General features: G+C 49.4%; 1 protein-coding gene across 5 annotated transcripts; it reads left to right on the top strand.

The window, feature by feature from the left end:
- Nucleotides 1–2,057: 2,057 nt before the first annotated feature.
- Ttyh1 (tweety family member 1) lies at nt 2,058–24,730 on the top strand. 5 transcript variants are annotated; one of them, XM_050129807.1, is made up of 14 exons: nt 2,058–2,293; nt 5,169–5,347; nt 7,308–7,419; nt 8,200–8,420; nt 11,066–11,161; nt 15,367–15,439; nt 15,733–15,808; nt 16,520–16,575; nt 16,740–16,832; nt 17,236–17,328; nt 21,226–21,368; nt 21,502–21,547; nt 21,783–21,857; nt 23,107–24,730. In XM_050129807.1, exons 1-13 carry the CDS (start codon nt 2,168–2,170, stop codon nt 21,819–21,821), a joined length of 1,353 nt encoding a protein of 450 aa, XP_049985764.1. In that variant the 5' UTR covers nt 2,058–2,167; the 3' UTR covers nt 21,822–21,857; nt 23,107–24,730. The 5 variants fall into 5 exon arrangements, 3 of the variants coding, with proteins under 3 accessions (XP_049985764.1, XP_049985763.1, XP_049985762.1); XM_050129806.1 differs by having other exon boundaries at nt 22,455–24,730; XM_050129805.1 differs by having other exon boundaries at nt 21,979–24,730.
- Nucleotides 24,731–24,765: the final 35 nt, after the last annotated feature.

The following is a 24,765-nucleotide window of genomic DNA, read 5'->3' as shown; positions in this document are numbered from 1 at the left end:
CTGTGTCATTTTCCTTCAGGACACAAAGCAATGCCTGAAGCATAGCAGACACCCTGCACTGTGTATGAGGCCTATAGGAAAACAAATCATAGTTCATTCCATTTAGTGAGGACATACTATGTGCTAGAAATAGGATACAGAACTTGGTGATATCTCCAGGAATCTCCGCGTACCTGGTTAGCCAGCAAGGCTCTTCGAGTCTAGGTTGAATTTCTCAGTCGAGGCCTGCTCTCACCTTCTGTCAGGAAGGGCTGGGCAGGAGGGCTCCGTGGAGGAGGAGACACTACTACCTCTCCTGGGCTTCTCTTCCACTTCTCTGACTCAACATTACCATGGTCCCCTCATCCTCCGCTTGCCCCTTGCATGCCAGTGAGGCATAGTGTCTGGCTAGACCAGAGCTTGCAGACCAGCCAGCACCAACCCACAGACAGGTTTTATTTGGCCCACACAGTCACATTTTTTATTTGAATTCATTTTAACATTTAAAAGCTGAAGGATTTTGCTTTAAAAATATCCAGATTTCTGTCTTCGTTTGGAAATTTGGAACATCTGGTGAGGCTGGGTCCCTCTTCCCATATGGTCAGTACTGGCTGAAACTAAATGGCCCCGACCACGTGGTCAATGCCAGCTTCTCTACACCCAGCCTGAATTAATGCCTGTGGAGCCTGAGGTCATTTGGGAATGGTATCTCCATCTGGGGACTCCAGAATCCCACAAGGGCCATCTGGGAATAATCCCTCCATATCACTTCCAGGAGAAACAGAGAGGATAAAATGATAGGTGGAGGTCAAGCCTACAGACCTATATTGGATGTACTACAAATCTCTGGTATAATAGGACAGGTATCTTAAGTTTAATCAATACAGGCTAAAGCAGTTCCCCCAAAAAGGCTGCCTTCTGGGACCAAACCACACATTCAAGAGGCAGAGAGATGGAGACAAAAGAAAGACAGGGACAGATGCAGAAAGCAAACAATTCAAGTTCTCTCTCTCTCTCTCTCTCTCTCTCTCTCTCTCTCTCTCTCTGCCTGTCTCTCTCTTTCTCTCTCCTTTTGCTAGCCCTTTCCTATCAACCTGGACCAGAATCGAGATGGATACCTTTTACTCTCTCCATTATTGGGTATTTCAGGGGCAAAGACTAAAGACTGTTCCTTTTCCACACCAAGAGGGACCCCCGTGTGGCATCCTGGAAATGTTAGTTCTAGTTCATACAGTGAAGGCTGGGGTGATGATATCACAGTCGTCAGGACCCCCGCCAGGGTCTCTATATACCCTTCCTCATCTATCTGTGTGACTTTAGTGGCTTCCAATGAGATCCCAAACAAGTATATTTTTTTTTCTAGAAGATACCTTGAAAACTTTAAGGTGGATGGCGATGGGTGAGGATGGTATAGACTGACGCAGTCTGAAGGACGTCTCAAAGACCTGGGAAGCCACCTCATGCAGATGGGATGAGTTCCTACGTGGATAACAGGAACCCTTACACAAAGCGGGTGGGGGGGGTTGTCCTCTTATAAGAAGTTGGTTAGTCCTTACAGCATGTGCAGGTCTTTAAACACATCCTAGAAGGATCTGTCCACACAGGAATGTTCCTGTCCATATACAGGTTAGGACAAAGTGGTGGGGGTGGGGGCTGGGACTTTTATCCAAGCAGAAGCGCTCATTACAACAGAGAACACTCTTAGAATAAAAGTGAGGGATTTTCATTGGCGCGCCTGGGTATTACCTACAAAATGTTGCTCAAATACTAACGACCTTTACACCAAGGTGAAGGTTTTACATAAGGATAAAGAGCTTGTGTGCTTCAGAGAGAAATCACAGTATCCTGCTTCTTGCACGTACGGAAAGAAGGAAGGCTAACCGATTTTGTTCTCAGCACAGCTCAGCCCCTAGATACAACTGACTTGAGCAAAGACCCTGCACCTGCTCAGGCAGCAGGTGGGAGCCCGGGAGAGGGCGGAGCAACTGGGCCCACTGCTCACACCGCATTGCCTCCGGTGGCCGCCAGGGGCAGCACCGAGGCGCCTGCCGCACCTCCCCCTCCCCAATCTCCACCCCCCGCCCTCCGGGCTCCTGCTCCCGGGAGCCCCGCAAACCCCGCTCCGCCCGCGCCCCGCACAGCACCGAGGCTCCCGGCCCGGTCCGCCCAGCTGCCCCTCCCCGGGGCCATGGGGGCACCCCCGGGCTACCGACCCTCTGCCTGGGTGCATCTCCTCCACCAGCTGCCCCGCGCTGACTTCCAGCTCCGACCGGTGCCCAGCGGTTTTGCGCCCCGCGACCAAGAGTACCAGCAGGTGGGATAGCAAACAGGGGCAAGGTACCCCGGGAAAAGGAGTCTGGGTCACAGTTCCTGCATCTTGGGGGTCGGGGACCCAGCCTGCTTTTGGAGGTACAAGAGCATGATTAGAGGTAGAGAGCTCATACCTTGAGGTTCCCCCCTCGGACGTGCGCTGGGAATGCAGACCCCTCTCTTACTAAATAAGAGAAAGCCAAGAGCCTAGACACCCCTCCCCAAGAGTCCTAAATGGGCGGAGATGAGGCCCCAGCATTTGGGCTCCCGAGACCAGCCTTGGAAGCCAGTCTTCAGGGTCATCTAAGGAAAGGTCCGCTCTTGAGGTCCTACATGAGAAGGACCCCGCCCCTACAGAATCCCAGCTAGTAAATATGTCCCAGAAAGGGGGGTACCTAAGAGAAAGGACAGAGAGCGGGAAGTCTGGGAAGGCAGCTGAAGTCTGGGACCGGGGATTGATATCCTCAAATAGGGAAGAGAGATTTTAGGGCCAGGGCTGGGAAATGAGGTGAGGTGAGATGAGGATTCAGGGTGTTTTGGGCCTGCCCCAGGACGGAAGGGGCTGTCAGGGCGTTAGAGAGGATCGGGTGGAGATGAGGTTAGTTTGGGGGATAGTAAAGAGAGGCCTGGGTCCCAGGAGGGTGAGGCTGGTAGTGGAACCTCACAGAAGCTGGGTCTCCAGGGAAAGGGGCCCAGCTGCAGCTCTGGGTGGGGGGGTGTGAATGTCCCCTGACCCAGTTTAATGCAAGTCCTTGACTTTGAGATTAATGAGAAAAGCTTGGCTGAGCTGGGGGGGCCTGGGGAGGGGGGCTGGGAGTCAGCCCTGCCCTCTCCCCAAATCTGAATCTCTGCGGCTTCTGGGAAAGGGGCACAGGGTTGGGAGAGCTTCGAGGGAGGGGGTGTTCCCAGAAAAGCAGCAAGGGGGAACGTGTGCTGTGTGCTTGCTATTTGGGTCATGGCTGGCACAGCCTGAGCGGCTCCTCCCTGCCTACTCCACCCGCCCCCTCTCCCCTCCAAACAGGGACCGCCATCCCCTCGCCCACAGCCACTTACACAATCACAGCCTCCAGACGGTGGGTCCACCTACTCCCAGCCAGACTCACGGGGCTTATGGCTCCAGAGAGCGCCTCAGCCACGAGGAATCCCCCATGGGCCCCCAGTACCACCACAGTTCACTCAACCTGATCTTCAACAGCCGGAGTCAAAGCTAGGGCACATACAGTCCCATCCCCGGGACATTCTTCCTCATAAAAATGACCACTGTGAACACAAAAAGACGCTATAAGGGTCTCTGGAACAGGACCTTCAGGATCACATGACAAGGCACATATACACAGCACACTCATATGTACACCATCACACACATGGGCACACACAAACACCCCACACGTGACACGTCTACACCCCCGACTACACACACACACACACAAACTCACAAAACTCAGTCAAAGTCACGCACACATACACTCCACAGTCCAACACCACTCACTGACTGAAGAAGCTGTGTTCAGAAAACGTCAATGCCCACAAGTGTTCCCTTGCACACAGACATGCAGCATGACCTACACAAACGCCTTATACTCACAGCCCATATGCCCTCACCTGGTGGAAGGCAAATTCACAGCCACAGAAACACTGCTCACACTTGTCACTCACACAGGTGCTGTGAAGGACAGGCAGATATGCTATGGTTCAAAAACAACAGTCCCTGGGAATGCAGGGCTGTGATTCCAGATCTCATCCTGCCCACATCCTGCAGTGTAGCTCCAGGCAACTTTGTCCAGCTCTGGGCCTCTGAGAAGACAGGTGACACAGGTCTCCCGGAAGCCCCTATCACATGAAGAGCCTACTGTTCTATAATTTATTTGAGACAGGGCCTCACTCTGTAGTCCAGGCTGGCTGGAGTTTATGTAACTGGGACTGGCCTGAAACTGTGACAACCTTCCTGCCTCAGCTCCAGAGTGTTGGGGTTATGGGGTGAACTGCCTTTCCTAGCTCAGAGATATGATGTTCTGCAAGGTGTTCCCAGCTATGAACACCCTTTCTGCCTGCCTTTCCTTCCCTCCTGCCTTTGGGTCTCACTACATACTACCATGTCAGTCTCCGGTTTTCTGTAGTTCTTTCTCTGTGTGTCTCGTCATCTCTCTGTGTCTGTCTCTCTTCCTCTTCCCTCTCTCCCTATTTGTGCTAGGTCCCTCTGGAATTTTTTATGTCTTGTCTCTACATTCCTCTTTCTTTTTGCCTTTGTCTCTTTCCTTGCCTGCCTCTTCTGTCTGCCTATCCCTCTCTATTGCTTGATCTGTCTTCCCTATCTCCATCTCTGAGCCCTGTGTGTATGTATCACAACACACACATGCAAGCTGTCACAGCACCCTGTCCCCGTCCCCAGCCCTGGGGTGACAGACTCAACTGCAGTGGGTGTGTGAGCTCAGCAGCAGGAGGGGGTAAAGAAGGCTGTCTCTCCTGCTCCCCTGAAGTATGGAAATGGAAGCCTTCCTGCGCCTTCATTCCATACAGTTCAGAGGGAACCTCTGGAAGTTCGTGAGACATGCTGCACTCCTATTGCCTGATTGCGGTGAGGAGGAAGCCTAGACTCAGAGAGATGAGGCCCCTTTTGAGGCCATACACCCTGGGAAGAACAAGCAGGGTCAGAACCCCAAACCTGGGCTCCTTACTTGGATGCTGCCTCCGGCAACCTAGCCCTAAATTCTGGATGGGCCTCAGTTGCTAATATGAGAGAGAATAGGCATCTCAACTTTTCCACAACCTGGGTGCCATCAGGGGCTGGGCTTCGTGCCGCTGAGCCCCCCAACTGAGGAAGAGCTTTTTGTCTGGGACATGATAGTGCTCTCTGAGGCTTCTCATCACTTCTTCCTCAGGCTCTGCTGCTGGTGGCAGCCTTGGCCGGGCTGGGTTTGGGCCTGAGCCTCATCTTCATCGCCGTCTACCTCATCCGCTTCTGCTGCTGCAGGCCCCCAGAACCCCCTGGGGCCAAGAGTCCCCCACCCGGAGGAGGCTGTGTTATCTGGAGCTGCATCGCTGCCCTTCTCGTGGGCTGGTAATGGGGTCCCAGGATGGGTGGGGAGTGGGGATAGAGCTCCCTACACTTGCTCTCAGTCTTGTTTAAGTTACCTTGGGGTATGGACCTTGAGTTGGCGCAGAGAGTACCTGTCTGCTTGGTGAGTGGAGGGCTAGAGGCTTAAGGAGGATATAGCAGCCACCCTGGGAGTAGAATTGAAAGCCTGGGATAGGTTTGGGGTTCTCAGTGGTTGTGCTACCTAGGGGAGTGAGATGGTCTCTCTAGACCTCCGTGTCCATAAAGTGAGTTTTGCAATACTACCCATACCCTCCTTAGTCACACTAAGACTAGAGAGTGCACAGCACCTGGGTCCTAGGGGGTGTCCTCCGTGTCAGCACTGAACAAAGAGTTATTCATTCACTGAGCTCATTCATTCTACAACTGAACATAACTACCATGTGCCAGACACGGGACATGCCAGCCCAGGCACTCTGTGACTTCAGCCAGAGTTTCAGTCAAGGAAACAGCAGGGCTTACAGGGCAGCAGCAGCACCTGCTCAGCCCACACCCAAGCTGGGTCTGAGTCTTTTAAGAGCTGTGCTCAAGATGGCCACACCTGGCTCTGATTGAGGGACGGTTAGGGAGGGAGAGAAAATGAATTTTCAAGCCCATATGGTTTAAGAGGCAAGTGGAGATTCAGACTCATGAAAAAAGAACCCTCTCCTCCCACTTCCCCCTCAGGACCCTCAATAGGAACTCCACAGGAGCTTCAGTGAACTTGACACCAAGATTGCTGGCTCTGAGACCAGCCCCTCCTAGGTCATGGTTAGCTGACTTATGTCACATATGAGAGTATTCAGGACCTGCTGGGGACCTCATGCACAGTTAGCAGGAGCCCTGGTGTCCCCTCCAGCCATCTGGGGGTGTGGCCTGGAGTAGTCACTCCAATCTGGGCTCTGGTCCACTCTTCTCATTGTAGGAAAAAGAGGGTGTGTGTTTGGGAGTATATGGGGGCTGGGCACCCTCTGTCCAAGATGTTTTCTCATCAGGCTCTCCAGAATGGGGGTGGATGAGGGAGGCTGACAAAGGCCCAGTGGGGGAGAGTCACAACCCCAGCCCCCTCAGAGCCTGGGAACAAGAGGAGCTTTGTAGGGTTCTGAACAATGGGGCAGGGCCAGTAGGCTCCCATCCAAGGGATGGGGTGGGGGCCTGTGTAGCCCAGGGCTGGGAACTGTGAGGGCATCAGGCTCTCGCCCCCTCCAGTGTGAGGCACAGACTCAGGGAGAAAAGTGGGTCCCCATATTCAAGCCCCACAATGGAAGTCTGTGTGTTGGCTGGGCAGGGACAGGAGCCCAGCTCCTGGCCTGGCCTTCAGCCCTCCCTCCCACATTCTCTTACTCCTCTTCCAGCTGGCCAGATGCCTGGATCCCTGGGCAGCATAGGGGAAGGCTGAGAGCTCCCGGGCATGCGGTCTTTTACAAAAGAATTGGGGCTAGCGACCTTGTGCTCCTAGGAACCTGTAGGAGGCAGGGGCAAAGAAGACCAGGAAGGGCTAGGAAGAGACAGGGGTTGGAGCCTAATGACTCCTAAGACAAGGCTGTGAATTCTCGGGTGTTTTGACAAAGGATGGAGGAACTGGTCGTGAGCTGATCATAATTAGGAGTTGGTAACCTTTTAACCGGGGATAGGCAAAACCAGGGTTCCATTCTGGGGAGGTGCGAGTTAAATCTGGGGGCTCCTTCTTTTCCACCACTCCACCCACCATTAGCATCACAATGACGTCTTTCCAGCTTGGGGGAGTGAGGTCTTCGGGTTACCCTGGCAACTGGTGGAGGCCAACCTTGGGCTGTTCCTTTTCCCACGGAGGATGAACCAATAGGGTGGATGCAGAGATTGGATAGGCAAATGAAGCAAAGGGGAGGACTGGTAAGTGTGGAGGCATGATCCTGCCCTCCAGATTCTGAGACTGTTTGGTATTTCTTCTTCCTTCTTCTCTCAGTGCAGGCATTGGCATTGGTTTCTATGGCAACAGCGAGACCAGCGATGGGGTGTCCCAGCTCAGCTCAGCTCTGCTGCATGCCAACCACACACTCAGCACCATTGATGACTTGGTGAGAGGGGCAGCAAAGAGCCAGACTGCAAACTCATACCTCAATTGATCTCCACATGGGAATGTGGTCCCCCACTGAGGAACAAAAGAAGCCAAGATCAAAGCAGATCCCAGACCAGAAACCTAATCCCTAGATCAGAACTGTAAACTCAGACCTGCTGACATTAAACCATATGTTCCACCCAAACCCTGCAACCTGGAGCTGGATCTAGAAGATTCAGACTCAGGCTGAAGACTCTTATCCAGGCCCAGGCCTGCACTTCCGTTTATAACCAAGCTAGAGATAAAACACCAAGTACACTACTGGTCCCTGTCTTCAGGCCAGATCTAAGACTACAGATCCTATCCTTGGACCAAATACAAGCTCAGGGACCCCCCACCACCACCACTGTGAGATCTTATACCCCAGGATATAAGCTTGGGACTGAGATGCAGGTGTTATACTTCAGTGCCTACTTTAGAGCCAAGGAATCAGATTTGAGATCCCAGACTTAAAAGGACTGATGCAGACTTCTGACTTAAGACTCATCCTTCCATTTTGACTTAATTTCAGTGCTGGGGTTAGAATCTTTACCTTGGACTCAAGCTCCTGACTAAACTAGAGGACCTGGGAGCCCCACCTTGACTCACCTTATTCCCCGTCTCCAGATGCCCCAGAACTCCAGATCTCAGGCAACTGATACTCCTCATCCCTGCTTCACCCCCGAGACCCCATTCCTCAGCCCCAACCCTAGGCTTTGGAAAGGGCGGTCCCAGACCTGAGACCATGTCATCTCCCCAGGTGCTGGAAACAGTGGAGAGGCTGGGTGAGGCTGTGAGGACTGAGCTGACCACCCTGGAGGAAGTACTATCAGAACGTGTGGAGCTGGTGGCTGCCACCCGGGGAGCCAGGAGGCAGGCTGAGGCCGTGGCTCAGCACCTACAAGGACTGGCCTTCTGGCAAGGAGTGTCCCTCAGCCCAGTGCAGGTGGCTGAAGATGTGACTTTTGTGGAGGAGTACAGGTGGGAAAAGGGCCTTTCTGTGTTTTTTTTTTTGTTTTTTTTTTTTGTTGTTTTTTTTTTTTTTTAGCATTGTAGTCTCACACTAGTCCCTGGGGTGATGTGGGACAGTATCTGGAGACAGTTTTATTTGCCCCACTGGGGAAGCAAAGCTACTGTCACCTGGTGGAAGCAGGGATGATGCTGGTCAGCATCCCCCAGGCCAGCCCCACTGTGGAGAATTGCCCAGTTGTGAACACAGACCAGCTGACAAACTGAGCTGTGAGGTTGGATCCAGAGATTGGGGGCCCATCCTCATGTTTACATACCCCCTCCACAGTCTCCTCTCTCATTCTTTCGCTCACTCGGCTATTACTTGACTCATTCGTTCAGCAAATCAATCACAATTCAGCTTTCTTTTGGACTAACCCAGTAGCAAACCTACCTACCAGATTATTTGGGAGGCAACTGTTCACTGCAACTACTTAGCATCTGGTGAGAGACGACACATGTGGTTAGGAACCTTATCTTCAGGAGACCACTCTGTATTTGTGCACACTTACACAAGTTTCTTTGTCCTTGGTTTTCCCACCTTAAAGTCAGTCCTGTTGTGCGTAGCTCAAAATGCCTTGTGGAGAGTTAATAACTTCGAGTGTAACAAAGACTATGTTATGACAGATAGAACAGTGCCAGTAAAGTACAGATATGCCAAGCAGAGGGGATGACACAGGAAATTCCACCCAGAAAAGATTCTTTAGCAGGGAGATCAGTATAAAACAGGCTTACAAAGCCAGATTTGGTGGTATAGGCCTGTAATCTCAACTACTCTGGAGGCTGAGGTAAAAAGGTTGAAAACTCAAGGCCTGCTTGTTCTACTGAGTAATTTCAAGGTCAGTCTGAATAACTCAGTGAAGCATTGTCTCAAAGAGGAAAAAGAAGGCTGAGGATCTGGATAATGGAAGAATGTTTGCCTAGAACTGACTGCTGAGGGACTGAAAGTGTGACTTAGAGGTAAAACTTCTGCCTAGAATCCCCTAGTGAGGGACTGCGGGTATGACTCAGTGGTAGAGCACCTGCCTGGAATCTCCCAGTGATGGGATGTGGCTCAGTGGTAGAGCGCCTGCCTAGAATTCCCCAGTGATGGGCTGGGTTTGTGGCTCTGGTAGAGACTTATTTAGACTCTACTACTGAGGGGCTGGGGAACTTGACTCCGGTAGAGTTGCCTACTTAGCATGTGTGAGGCTCTGTGTTCACCAAAGCATCAAATGGAGTAAGAAGAGAGGAACTAGAGAGATGTATTAGTGGCTTAAGGGCACTTGCTGCTTGTATAGAAGACCCAGGTTCAGTTCCCAGCCCTCATGGTAGCTCACAACTATCTGTAACTCCAATTCCATGGGATCCAACACTCTTTCTGACCTCTGCAGACACCAGGCATGCATTTGGTAGATGTACATATATGTAGGTAATAAATATAAATATAATAATAAAATATAAAATAAATATTTTTAGAAAGCAGGTTTTCTGTAAGGTGGGTGAATGAGAGCTTTGGAGCATGTAAAATAGGAAGGGGCTTGTCTGGGGACAGGCAGGGCAGTTTATGTGAAAGTGTTTAGAAGGGCCATACTAAAAGGTGACACTGGGGAGGAAAGGGCAAGCTGTGAAGCCCTCTGAGTCAACCATCCATCTCAACAGCCAGCAAGACCTGGCTTTATATCCACACAGTTATTTCATTTCTTCTTGCGTTTAGCTGACGCTCCCTAGTCTTCTGTTCCCAAGCAGGAGGCCATGCTGCTTGGTACAATCACACTGGGGCTGAAACAATCCCAGCAGCGGATGATGCTGAAGATGAGGCAGTGGGAGACAGGCAGGTCTAGGTCCAAGGGCCACAGGTTCTGTGTCAGCCTGGTCGAAGAGGTAGAGGGGACTGTGACAATGATGCTTGGCAGATGCTCTGGAAAAGTGTCTGGTAAAAGACAGGCCCTCAATAAATACATTGGGGCCATGGAGGTGAGTGCGGAGGTATGGCCAGGGACAAGGTCTCAGGGAGTGCAAAGCACAATTACATGGTGACTGCTGAGAATGAATCTCTTTGTGGAGCACTCACAGTATGCCAAGTGCCGAGTTTGGGCCCCCATGTGGCTTCCTCTACAGTCCTGATGCATTACTTACTTACTTACATATTGTGTGGCATTCACAGCTCCCGGGATGATGATTTAGCTAACATGAACTTCACCCACAAGCCCATTCTCCTAGGACTGTTCCATGTGTCCATTTATTCACCTGGCAACGGATTTTGAATTTGACCCTGATATGCCACTCATGTTCCTGGTAGGGAAACTGAGGCAAATAGGTTACATGGCTAATTGCGTAATTGAGACCTAGACATCAGACCTCTGAAGTGTGCACTAAGTTCCTGGGTGACTGACAACCTACAGTACTGGCTCAGGGATTTATTTAGAGAGGCCAATGCATTTGTCCACAAACACAGAACTTCTGTGTGATCTGTTCAGGGTAGGTTTCAGGTGCTCCAGAGTCTTGTTAGCCCATGCACCGTTTCACCAATGAACTTTGCTGGGCAGCAGGGAGGTTGCAGGGTCGGGTTGGGTTAGCGTGAATCTGAGGTCCTGCTGGCCTCCAGAGGCCCACTTCCTTCTCCCTTCTTCCTACAGGTGGCTGGCCTACGTCCTCCTGCTGCTCTTGGTGCTGCTGGTTTGCCTCTTCACCCTCTTGGGCCTGGCGAAGCAGAGCAAGTGGCTGGTGGTTGTGTGAGTGGAGTATATTGCACAGGGGAGAAAACCAGGCGGGTTTCCAGCATGCAGCATTGCTAAAGTCTTAGGAAAGACAAAGGCTGTGTTTTCTATAAAGGGGGGGGGGGATGATCAGGTGATCGCTGACATGGCACAGATACTTTCTCCCTTGGTCACCACAACAAACCCATGGAGGAAGTGCCACCAGGTCCTCTGTTTGGCAGGTGAGGGACTTATGGTAATGTGGGGACACATAGGACCCATGCACTTATTGAATAGTTCACTGTGTACCAGATATCATTCTTAGGACTTCATGGGACTTTTACACTCAGTTACCCAGGGATGTAGGCATTGACCTCTGCAGAAGGAGCAGCGGGCAGGCCTGCTTTTCGTCCCACCCAGCTCCCGCACGACTAGCTTCATACTCGAAATAACTACACAGAAACTGTATTCATTTAAATACTGCCTGGCCCGTTAATTCTAGTCTCTTGTCGGCTAATTTTTATATCTTGCTTAACCCATTTCTAATAATCTGTGTAGCACCACGAGATGGTGGCTTATTGGGAAAGATTCAGCATGTCTGACCTGGCGGCTGGCTCCATCACATCTGCTTGACTCAGCTTTCTTTCTCCCAGAATTCTGGTCTGTCTACTCCACCCACCTATGTTCTGACCTATCAGGCTAAGCAGTTTCTTTATTAACCAATGAAACTATGACCCTCCTCCATCATTTCCCCTTTTTCTGTTTAAACAAAAAAAGAAGGCTTTCATTTTAACATAGTAAAATTACATTAACAAAACAGTTATCAAGCAAGAATTACAGTTACAATATTTATATCTATTTTATCCTTTATCATAACAAAGGAAAACAACTATAACTATCTATTCTTCAACTCCATCAAAGACTCCAGAAGGATATAGTATTACCTAAGTAAATGAGAAGTAAGCAACTTACAAAACTCTAGAAATCACAGCGATATCTTGCTGCCTTGACAGTCACCCAAAGTTCCTCTGTACCGTTGGGGCATTCATCTTTGGCCTACAGGCCCATAGTATCCAGAGACATTTTCATGAAGCAGGAAATTTCAAAGGCAGTTCAGTCACTATCTGCTGTGTCCTGCAAAATGTATCACAGACTCTTTCATGAATCAGGAACCCCAAAAGATCATCTCACTTTTAGGCAAGTTTAGCAGTCCTCTCTCTGCAGGTTCTCTGTGTCCAGTTTATGCAACAGTCCAGGCAAGAGCAGTTTCTTGCCCAAATGGCTATCAAACTCCATAAGGAGCCTCTTTGATGCCCATCCTTTTCTTGAAGTAGCTGGTGCTGCCAGGAGCAGACGTGTCTCATTGTCATGAAAAGCTCTAAGTTATTAAAACATTAAATGCCATATTCTGTAGTCTTTGAAAGATATGAAGAATGCCTATCTGAAATATATATATATACATATATATATATATATGCATAACTAGAAAATCTAACTAACATGACTATAAGCTTGATTATTATTAATGACTATCCATTAACAACCTATATACATTACACAATCACAATACGTTAGTCAAGGTCAGAAATACTTATACATATAACAAGATTGACCTTAAATTTATATCAATAAAGTCAAATCCATACCAATGCAAATTATTCATATCTCTATCATATCCCCCTTTAAATGTAAAAGAACATTTATAAACAGTATTTGGGAATATGGGCGTAGTAGTTATTTCTCTCCAAACTGCTTCCTGCTGAATGGGGGCACTGTTAATCAGATCTTTCATGGTGTAACCTGTGTGCCAGATTCATCTCAGTCAGCATTGACTGAAGTAATTTTCTGGAAGGTGTTCACAGCAACCTTTCAGGAGGGTGTGGTTTATCATACCATATTGGAATAGTAGCAATCCACAGGATCTCATCCTCTGTGAAAACAAAAGGAGAACTTTTCCGAAGCATCATAACCTTAGATCCAAATTTTGAAGTCAAGGTATTTTCAAAATATCTATGTTGGATTGGTTCAGCAGCATTTATAAACAAATATCTTTTAGCAGCTATTACTCCTTCCTCAGCATTCAAACAATTCATAGAGAGCATAATAGCATACAGTATCAAGATTCTCTGTGTATTTTCCATCTTTGTGCAGCTTTGTTTTAACCTCTATTTCTTTCATTTTTACCTTTACTTTTTGAGACAGGTTCTCTGTATATCTTTGTCCTGGAATAACTCTGTAGACCAGGCTGTCCTTGAACTCTCAGAGATCCATCTGTCTCTGTCTCCTCAGTACTGGGATTAAAGGTGTGTCCTGCCACACCTTGAAGTCACAGAAATCAATCTATCTCTGCCTCCCAAGTATTGGGATTAAAGCTGTGTACCACCACACCCAACTACTCTCTTTCTTTCTTTTTGTTTTTTACTTTAAGAACTTTTAGCCTGCATATATTCTTAACACACTATAAATCATTTAGAGGTTTTCTTTGTTTTTGAATCTCTCTTTACTGTATTTCTCTCTCTTTTTCTGACCACATGAGCCTTTAAATTACTGAGCAATATGGGTAGGATTAAAGCTGTGGCTTTGCCGGCTGGATCCAGCCCATCCTTAGCTTTCTGAGATTCCAGCCTTGTGGCTGAGGTACCAGCCAGACCCGTGTTCATTGCCACAACTCTACAGTGTTTCAAAGTCCCTTCCAGCAAGCAAGCTGCAGCATTCTGCTCACAGACCACACTCAGTTGGATTGCCTGCCTGATAGAGTCAGAGTTTGCACTGGCAGTACGGTCCAGAATGCCAGCATTTTAAAACCGCACAGCTTTTTCCTGCTACGGATGAAAACCAAAAAGCATGTGTTCAGCTTTTCATCAACACTAAGTATTTCGTGGAAGGACCTCTTAAAAGAGCTACAGGGTTTTGCAGCTAAAGCTGAGTCAGGAAGCCTCTCTTAGATGAGAGCGCTTGCTTGCCTGTAGCAAGCAGAGCAGACCTGAGAAATTGCTGCTACCAAGAAAACATGCTTTATTCTTTCCCAAGCTTTCTCAGGCTTTCTGTGGATTCAGTTATCCACGTCTGGGCACCATTTGTAGAAGGAGCAGTGGGCAGGCCTGCTTTTCATCCCGCCCAGCTCCCCACACGACTAGCTTCATACCCAAAATAACTACACGGAAACTGTATTCATTTAAATACTGCCTAGCCTGTTAATTCTAGCCTCTTGTCGGCTAATTTTCATATCTTGCTTAACCCATTTCTAATAATCTGTGTAGCACCACGAGGTGGTGGCTTACTGGGAAAGATTCAGCATGTCTGACCTGGCGGCTGGCTCCATCACATCTGCTTGACTCAGCTTTCTTTCTCCCAGAATTCTGGTCTGTCTACTCCACCCACCTATGTTCTGACCTATCAGGACAAGCAGTTTCTTTATTAACCAATGAAAGTATGACCCTCCTCCATCATACCCCTGTTTAATAGTGGGAGGTGTTTGAAGCCCATGTGACTAGGTCAGGACCACACAGCAAGAAGTACTGTGGTGGGGCTCAAGTCCAGCCTGCCCATCACTGGAAGAGTTTATCTTCCTCCTCCCTTGTGGCCCACTGTCTGTGGACTCTCCCTGGGAGATAAGTCCAACTACTGCATCTAGGCTCTCATCAAGGTTTGGAGACTCATAGAACACACTGTGCTGAACAAGTATATGACTGGGGGCCAGGTCTTCCTGTTTACCACAGCTTTTAACCTCTCCTACTACCCCAGGACCCAGAATTATTCTACCCCTCACAACCCTGGACATAGGTCAAGACTTAAATAAACCAAGCTCTGAGTTTCAGAAATTAACTCTGAAACACTCTCCACACCTTACATCCTGAAAGTGGAGGGAGTGGAGAGAGGATAGCTAAATAAAATAGGCTGTAGATGGGCCTGAAACTAGCTTAGAACCTCCAGGACCCTGTGCAATGAAATCCCAGTGAATTCAGCTGATGGGTGGACAGCTGCCTGCTAGGGTCCAGGAACAGCTGGGATAGTGGCTGCTGACCTGCAAGCCAAGACCTTCCCCTCTCCTTTGCCAACTGAACAGATGTTCTATTTGACGTCAATCTGGGCCTTACCCCACCCTTTACTCCCATGCCTCTGACGCTAATCCTCTAGGCTATGGAGGTTGGTGGGTACTGGGGAGGGCTGTGATTGGATGTGGGGTATAGAAAGAGGCAAGGCTGATTAAGAGATCTGTGTCCAATCACCTCCCCCTCTAGGATGACCGCCATGAGTCTCCTGGTGCTTGTCCTGAGCTGGGGTTCTATGGGCCTAGAGGCTGCCACAGCTGTGGTAAGTATGGGACTCTGGATTGGGGTGTTTTGAATCCTGGGGTGGGTGTGACCTAATTATTGCCATTGATCCTAAGGCTTGGTGGATATGATCACAGTTCTGAGGTTTCAAACTTATTTGCTGGGTCCTGAGAGGGCAGAAGCTGGGGCCTAGACTAGACTCCTCAGTCTGAGGAGAGCTAGGGTCTAGACCCCTGGATCTGAGGGATCAGGGTTGGAGCCTGGACCTTTGAGTTCTATGAAAATAAGAAATTGGACATTTCTGGTCTGATCCCTTCCTATTTCCTTCATCAGGGCCTCAGTGACTTCTGTTCCAATCCAGACACCTACGTGCTGAACCTGACCGAGGAGGAGACAGGGCTCAGCTCAGGTGACTCCCATAAATCCTTGTGGTCCTCGGCACTCCCTGCCACCCCCCTAGTGCCCAGTCCATTGTAGGTGTAGAGTGTAGAATCATCTAGCAATCCTGGCAGGATGGTAAAAAGCAGGATCAAAATGTGAGTTGTGGGGGTGGTGGAGTGGGCCATGGGCCTCGGTGATAGGAGAATTTGATTGATTATGGGAGAACAAGGAAGCATAATTAGGTCAGTTGAATTCCAGGTGCAGGTGAAGTAGAAGGGATGGAAGTAGGTGGTGTGATATTGCCCACCTATAATCCTAGCTCTCATGATGTGAAGGAAGAAAGATCAGAAGCTCAAGATGATCCTCAGTTACATAGCAAGTTCAAGGCTGGTTTGTGCTACATGACTCTGTCTCAAAACAAGAGCAACAAACTGAACAACAAAACAGGCAGGAAGAAGAGAAGGAGGGAAGGAAATGGAAGGAAAGGGGAGAGGGAACAGAACTGGGGAGTGAGGGGAGGGAAGGAAAGGAAGCGATGAAGGGAGAGGAAGAGGCGGGGGAAAGAGAAGGGAGAATGGGGGGAGGAGAAGGAAAGGATAGGAGAGTGACTAGCAGGTCTTTGAGACCCCAAGAAAGTTCCAAACTGGGGAATGTCCGCTGGGCTATGGCCCTCCAGATTTGCCCAGGGAGAGTCTAGGCCCAGGCTCATAGCCTGCTCCTTTCTCTCCCTCCACTTCAGACATCCTCAACTATTATTTCCTGTGCAACCAGGCGGTCTCCAACCCCTTCCAACAGGTTAGGACTATGGGCAAAGAAACTAATGTGGAGCCCCAAGGGCATATGCTGGGCTGCCCTTTTGGGAGGTGGAGGGGGCTAAGGTCCTGAGTTGTGTATTCTAGTGGACCGATGGCATGGTGGATACCCTGACCTGAGTCCTTCTCTCTCTTCTCCCCCTGCAGAGACTGACTCTGTCCCAGCGAGCTCTAGCCAGCATCCACTCCCAGCTTCAGGGCCTGGAGCGGGAAGCTGTCCCTCAGTTCCCTGCAGCACAGGTTAGGTCAATGGACTGCACCAGTGGGTGGGGGAGGGGGGAGCTGAGCCTGGTGAACCTGTGGGATGCTGGCCCATCTCATGTGAAGGGGCAGGTTGATTGGGTCAGATAGACTTGTGGAGCTGACTCTTCTCTAAGTAGGCATGATTTCATGTTGTGTGCAGAGCCTATGGAAAGGGACAGGGCAATAGAGCTAAGCAGCTCTCTGGGCCAGAGCCTCCAGAGGCGACAGAAGTAGACTGGTCTCTTGGAGCTGGGGATGAAGTGGAGGCGAGGGAGGATCTAGAGTGCTGTTGAACCTATGTAAAAGGGACTGTCTGGTCCCTCTGGGAAGTGGGGCTCATGAGTTGAGGGCAGGACATTGCTGGGTAGCATGACTGTGTAACTGTTCCCTCCCACAACAGAAGCCCTTGTTATCTTTGGAGGAGACGCTGAATGTGACAGAGGGAAGCTTCCACCAGTTGGTGGCACTGTTGCACTGCCGCAGTCTGCACAAGGTGCGCTCTGTGTGCTTGCTTGCCTGCCTTCTGTCTTTTCCTCTCTCCTTCCTCTCCTCTCTCTTCCCCTCTGTCCCTCTGTCTCCCTCCCCTCTGCTTCTCTCTCTCCCCTCCTCCCGAGGTTTTCAGCTTCTACCTTCTCCCCTACTTCTTGAAAGCTGTTCAGCCTCTTAAGCCCTGGAATGAGAGCCTGAGAAGGCTCCTAATTCCCTGGATTGAATGCTAGAGATCACGGATCTCTAGATGTGAAGGGGGGGGGGAAGGGCAGCAGTCTGTTCAAGCCCACTGTAGGCTCAGCTGTGAGCTGTGTGGCCTCAAGAGCAGTCCAGCATCTCTGAGTCTCAGCTTCCCCACCTTTATACCTTTGGGAGAACAATTATGAGCATCACAAAGACTCTCACCCTTACAACATCAAGAGTTGCTTTTGCCTTGATCCTGACTCTATGGGGTCACTGGCCACTGACCCCAATAAACAGGCCAGGATGACTTTTTTCTTTTATAGTACCGGGGGATTGAATTCTGATACTCTAGCCTATTAGATGAGCACACTACCATTGGTGTGTATATGTGTGTGTGCGCGCGCACGCGTGCGCACACATTGTGTATGTATGTGTGCGTGTTTAGGGTTTCATGTAGCCCAGGCTTGTTTCCAACTAGCTGCATACCTGAGGGTGACCCTGAGTTCTGATCTTTTTGTGCTTACCTTCTTCCTGAATGCTGAGATTACAGGTGTGTGATGGCACACCTGTATGAAGTACTGGGTATAGAATCCAAGGCTTCATGTATTTTAAGGAAGCGCTCTACCAACTGAGCTCTGTCTGCAACCTCCAGTCTTTTTATTTTTATTTTCGAGACAGGGTTTCTCCGTAGCTTTTGGTTCCTATCCTGGAACTTGCTCTGTAGACCAGGCTGTCCTCGAACTCACAGAGATCTGCCTGCTTCTGCCTCCCGAGTGCTGGGATTAAAGGCGTGCACCACCACGCCTTAAATACTTTTTAAAAAGTATTTTGTATTTTGAGGCAGAGTCTCATTAAGTTACCCAGATAGACCTTGGACTCCTAATCTTCTGGTCCCAGCCTCCCCAGTAGCTGACAATATTTTCCAGACCCAGCAGGGAATATTATTACATCTTCTGCAAACCCGGAGGCTGGGAGAAGGCAGTTGAGTGATTTTCCCAGAAGGCAAGGACGTCATGGAAGGACACAGAGCTGCTTCTGGTGTGAACTGCTAAGCATGGCCAGTCTGTCCCCTTCTGATTTTGAAACATTTTTACCCATCTGCCATCCAAGGGCTCACTGCAGATCAGATCTGGAGAACATATGCTTCTTCACCACCTCTGGTCATCTGGTCTACCTTAGGATTAGGATACAGACTCAGCAAACAAACTCCTCTCTACAGGGAGACCTAAGCAACACCTGGAGGTCCTTGCCCCAATTCCCTATTGCTGGATATCCAAAGTCTGAGATTAATGTGGTATCCTGCCTCAGAGGGCAGGTACCAAAAAGTCAGTGAAGGGTCACTGAATAGGTATCTGAGAAGGGCCAGGTAGGGGTCCTTGCTTTTTTTTATACAATGGCAAGCTGGGCCCCAATCCTCTTTTATGTCTCATTCAGATGCTGAGCTTTAATTCTGGTTCCAAGATGACTATGAAGGGAGAGATAAGGGGGTCAGAGTCTGTGCCAACTATTGAGATATCATGTGACCCTGGGCCCTGATTCTCCATTTAGACCTTTTCCACCACATGTTAAAATTAGGGACAGGACTGAGGACTTTGCTCCATCTATAAAGTACTCACCACACAGTCATGAGGACCTGCCTTTGATCCCCAGAAACTATGTAAAAAGGAGGGCATATGGTGCTCAGCACCGAGGGGGCAGAGACAGGTGGATATCGGGACCTGCTGGCCACCCAGCCTAGCCCAGTTAGTGCACACCAGGTCCCAGAGAGAAAGCCTACTTAAAAAACAAATAAAACATTGCTGACAGTGACTTGATACACCTTTAATCCCAGCACTGGGGAGGCAGAGGCAGGCGGATCTCTGTGAGTTCGAGGCCAGCCTGGTCTACAAGAGCTAGTCCCAGGACAGGAACCAAAAGGCTACAGAGAAACCCTGTCTCGAAAAAGCCAAAAAAAAAAAAAAANNNNAAAAAAAAAAAAAAAAAAAAAAAAAGAATGAGTTTTAGGACAACCAGGGCTATACCGAGAAACTGTCTGGATAAATAAAACAAAACCCAAAATGTATTTGGACTTTAACCTTTGTTCCCACCCCACATGCACAGGCATACAACAACAACCCTTCCACATGTACACACACACAAACACGTGTAGACACAAATATACACATAAATAAAATAGGGACAAGAGACACTAGGCTGAGAAAGAACGGACTGGGTGTGGTGGTGCACACATTTCATCCCAGCCCTTCCAGAGGCAGATGCAAAGACAAGTGGAACTCTGGGAATTTTAGACCAGCCTGGTCTACAAAGTGAGTCCCAGGCCAGCTAAGCCTATAGGGAGAGACCCTGTGTAAATGAGAGGCAAGGGGGAGGTGTCTCTGGAACCTAAGAGACTTGGTTCCAGATTCAGCTCTGTACCTTCTAGGCTGTGTGTCTCTGTAAAAGCAGATTGCCCACTCTGGGCTTAGCTTCTTTCCACAGCGTCAAAGGCAGCATTGTATGGGGCTATTGGCACAGTATGTGTACGCCTGATGCAAGCCTAACTGGTTAGTATCCTGATGGGCTCCTCCCCACACACTTCACTTACTCAACAGTAGGAGCCTCTTCCCTCACCCCAGCACTTGCACCAGGAAGTCAGGACTGCCCTTCCAGCTCGCTGTCCTCACTTCCCCCTGCATCTGCTGCTCACACAGCCACTGCAGCTGCAGACCCTGGTCCCTCCCCTCCTGCCAAGACCACAGCCTCTTGCATGCCCATCTGCTCATTCCATCTATCCAGAGACAGCTAGTAATCCTTTCAAACACAATCAGATCAGAGTCTTCCTCGAAAAGCCCTTGCGTGAATCCCCCTGCATATGGATTAAAGCCAGGGCTCCTAGCACTGACCTAGCAGAGCCTGTATAGACAGCCCTAGCAAAAGCCGCCTTGTGGCCTCAGTCTTGGTGATTCTACCCTTGTCCTCCATGTCCCCCAGCTACCTGCCTCTGTCTGGAACTAACCATCTGCCTGGCTCCTTGTGCCCTTCTCAAATGGCCTCTGCTGGCACTGTCCTAACATCTTACTGTCCTACCAGCTCACAAGCTACCTTGGTCCCCATGTACTGAAGGTTGCCAGTGCTGAGCAAAGGCAGCTTAGTCCATTTCTACAGAATGAACCAGCACGTTGGCTGTGCCACTGGGCATTGAGGTCACAGTGGTTCTGCTGTCCTCCAGGGCAGCTTTTCTGTCTTTTCTGTCTACTGTGCCATTTCCAATCCTAAGTTGTTACGTAAGCCAGCGATTTGTGGGACCCAAGGGGCACCTGACAATGTGTGGCAACATGAATTTCACAGCTACAGGAAAAGGTGCCAGCGTCCTCATCTGTCAGTACATGTGGTTGGAACAAGGAGAGGCTGGTGGGAGGCAGCAGTGTAGAGGCTCTTCCACCTGCGATCCTGCGAGAGCAGTTCTCTGGGCGCTGAGTGGAGATGGTGGACCACTTTGCATGTGGGGCAGAGGCATGAGATAAAGACAGGAACGGACTGGTGGGCTGCAGCTCAGCCAAAGGCACAAGGTGAACATATGGATGGCTTTCCATGTTCAGAACAAGCTCTCTGACAGGAGACTACTCTTGGGCACAGAGTCTCGGTGACTCATGCAATACCACTCAGCCAGGCAGGTGGATGGTTGGACCTGTGTACAGAGTACGTGTGTGCACGCTCTAAGGCTTACCCTCTGCCTCAGGACTATGGCTCGGCACTCCGAGGCCTGTGTGAAGATGCCCTGGAGGGCCTGCTGTTCCTGATGCTCTTCTCTCTCCTGTCTGCGGGGGCCCTGGCCACCACCCTTTGCAGCCTGCCCCGTGCCTGGGCCCTCTTCCCGCCCAGGTCAGCAGGGGAGAGAGGGCAGGGTCCCCAGGGAGGGGACAGGAGGCAGCACCCAGGGCCACTGGTGGGGATGGGGCAGCCTCCTGATGGGTTCCCATCCTGCTTCTCTGCCACTCCCCACATCACACTCCAGTGATGACTACGATGACACAGATGATGACGACCCTTTCAACCCTCAGGTACAGACCCTGGTCTGCGGAGGAAGGCTGGGGTGTCAACTCCTGGGTCTGAGGGAGAAGGACTGGGGCTGGGATCCTGGGTCTGAGGAAGGGATGGGCCTGGGATAATGTGGGAGGAGAGATGAGTCTTGAACCTGAGGGAGGGGCGCTGAGGTCTGGGATCCTAGGTCTGAGGGAGGGCCCCCCAGTATGTGACAGATTCTCATTGTATGTCTTCTCCCCATTATGGTGCTAGGAATCCAAGCGCTTTGTGCAGTGGCAGTCTTCCATCTGAGCCTCCCCTCCAGCCTGGAGTGGCATTTCCTGTTAGGTAAGCTTTAATGACACCTTGGTGATCTGCTGGGCCTTGACTTATGGCACTCTGAGGCTGGGTGGGTGTCCATGGGAGTGTCTCCTGCCTATGTCAGCTCCTCATCTCTCCCTCTGTCTAGCTCCTTTCCTGGCTGCTGGAGAAGGCCCCACTAACCTGACCCTGACTGGGCTCTGACCACTAACACTGCTGGCCATGGACACCTCACATAGGATGACATTCTGCTCTGGCCCCAACATTCCCCCATTCCCATTTGTCTTTAGCACAAGGGACTGCTGAGATGGCAGAGCAGGGATCTGGGCTCTCTGGGAAGGGGGCTGACCCACAGCCAGGTGTCCCTCACCTCTGGCTGGCTGCTGGTATTGTTCTTGGAGGGACTAGGGGAGGCAGGAGTAAGGATGTCTCTGCTCCTGCCATATTCCAGCAATCTCAACTCATGGCACTAACTTGGAAGAGGGTTGATTTGAAATAAAAGGGAAGACTATTTTACAAGTAGCTAGGACCTTCTTTTTTTCTCCCCTCCTGGGAGAAGTCCTGACTGAGCTAGAGAGATAACCCCTTCCCTGACGGTTGAAAGGCAACTCTCCTCTTGTCTAGGTTCAGCACTGCTCTGGTTGTCCTGACAAAGGAAGAGGCAGACCCAGGAAGAGAATAAATGTAGCATTAGATCTAAACATGCATGAATCCACAGGAACAACAAAGTCGAGCTTCCAGGCATGTGGAATGTGAAGGCCTAGTGGGTTTAGGAACGGTGTGGCATCAACTCACTTCCTAGCAGTTCAAATCCAGCACAAGATGTCAGAAAACCTAAGTGTGTGCCAGTAAAGGGGAAGAAGTATTCAAAGAGAAAGTAGAATATTTGTATGTAGTGCTGCTAAGGTGATGTAGAAGAGGAAATGTGAAGATATAAATCTAGACAAGAAAAGATAAGGCAGTCAATGAGCTAAAAGCTACAAACAAACCAACAAATACGGCAGAGGAAAAAGGGAAATTTATTGTATGGGAATAATGCCTATGTAGTTCTCTTTTGTAAAATGAAAAGATAAGCACATATGACAAATAATTCATAAAAAGACAACTCAGTTTAAAAATAAGCAACTGAAGTGAACATACGAAGAAACAAAAATCCAGAGACAAAACTCATAAAGTGGTTAAAATTGTAATGATTTCCAAACACAATGTGCTACTCCCCTGCCCAGTACTTACTTACTGTGACGTTAAATTGGGGTGCTGTCTGGTGCTGTTCTAGAAGCCCAGAGAAGAGGTGCTCAAAATATGCTGCCCAGAGGCTGTGAATCCCCAGTTGTGTGAAAATAAACAAACAAACAAACAAACACCTACTTATCTGTGAAAGAATGGCAACTGTGATCCTTTGAGGAACGGCTTCCAGAAAGAGACAAGCAACTGAAGATGTGTGTGAAGAGCCCTCTGTCCAGGCAACATTTGGCTTAGTTAAATGCTGGAGACAAAAAGTCCACAAAAGGAAGAGAAGTGACCTGCTAAGTAGAACTCTCTGGAAGACCAGCAGTTCTCTAAGGGAAGCCAGTAGAGCAGGATCCTTAGGTTGGGTGTTACAAACAGTGGCAGTCGGGTGCACAAGCACCAGGTGACAGACCCTGAAACGCCCCCACACAGCGGTTGGATGCACTGCTGAATGTGGGTAAGTCAGTTGACTCGTTGAACCTCAGTTGCATCTTCAAGAAAATGGGTGTCATAAATCCAGAAACCTCAGCTCTGACAGGACAGGGAAAAGCAAAATAAATGCAACATGATGCTCTGGGTTACACACTGGCACACAGAAAACATTAAATGAGAAACGTATCGAAGTCTAAAGTTTGCGGCTTAGTTCAGAGTATTAAAGCAACGTCAGTCAGTTTCTTACTTTTTAACAAACAAACCAAGGTGAATCCGAGGTGATAGCAATAGGGGAAACTGGGCATTCTATGCCTAACTCCTGTATTATCTTTGCAACTTTCCCCCCTGTAAACCCAAATTTATTCTAAAATAAAAGTTCATTATAAAAAAGAGATTTGGGAAGAAGCCTACCATGCTAACAGTAACAAAATGTTATAAAGTTATCGAAGTGTTGTGTAATAACCAAAAGTCTCTGGTACAAAGTGTGACTAGAAGCTGGGTTATTATCAATTTAACAGGTATCCCTAATTGAACAGCACAATTCAATCATTTCTGGTGTAAAGAATGAGCTTTAAGAAAAGTCTACTGGGCCGGGCGCGCGCCTTTAATCCCAGCACTTGGGAGGCAGGGGCAGGCGGATCTCAGTGAGTTCTAGGCCAGCCTGGTTTAAAAGAGCTAGTTCCAGAACAGGCTCCAAAGCTACCGAGAAACCCGGTCTCCCAAAACCAAAAGAAAAAGAGAAAGAGAAAGAAAGGAAGAAAGAAAGAAAGAAAGAAAGAAAGAAAGAAAGAAAGAAAGAAAGAAAGAAAGAAAGAAAGAAAGAAAGAAAAAGAACATAAAAGAAAAGCCTATTGTGGCCGGGCGTGATGGCGCACAACTTTAATCCCATAGGAGGGAGGCGGATCTCCTTGAGTTCCGGGTCAGCCTGATCAGCACATACACACATTCTAGGTTCTGCAAACCTTTCCCTACACCTTCCTCTGCCCCGGCTACCTTTCCAGCGTCACAGCCAAAAGGCTACTCCTCAAGCGACGCGTGTTTCCTGCTTTCTTGGGGTCTCACTCAGTGTTGCTCACGCCAGGTGTGCCATTCCAGGTTTAAACAAGCCTATTGGGGGAAGATTCATCCTCATCACTTATTCACTCCTTTTTTTTTTAAACGTCATAGCGCTATGCGCAGCCTCAGAACTCCCGTCCCTATAGTTTACATTTTATGGCTGATGGTGCTGTCTGGGAGAGCCTGCGGCGCTTGTCCCCGTGGGGCCACCGTCCAC

The sequence above is a fragment of the Alexandromys fortis genome, unplaced genomic scaffold (assembly GCF_014885135.2).
Source record: "Alexandromys fortis isolate MF-2015 unplaced genomic scaffold, M_Fortis_MF-2015_v1.1 scaffold_282, whole genome shotgun sequence".
NCBI classification, from domain to species: domain Eukaryota; kingdom Metazoa; phylum Chordata; class Mammalia; order Rodentia; family Cricetidae; genus Alexandromys; species Alexandromys fortis.
This window is presented reverse-complemented; position numbering and strand designations above follow the sequence as displayed.

Coding starts and splice junctions, on each gene's coding strand:
- Ttyh1 (XM_050129807.1), top strand. CDS start 2,168: ATGGGGGCACCCCCGGGCTACCGACCCTCTGCCTGGGTGCATCTCCTC. Junction 15,809..16,519: donor GGAGACAGGGCTCAGCTCAG/GTGACTCCCATA, acceptor CCTCCACTTCAG/ACATCCTCAACTATTATTTC. Junction 21,369..21,501: donor TGGGCCCTCTTCCCGCCCAG/GTCAGCAGGGGA, acceptor ATCACACTCCAG/TGATGACTACGATGACACAG.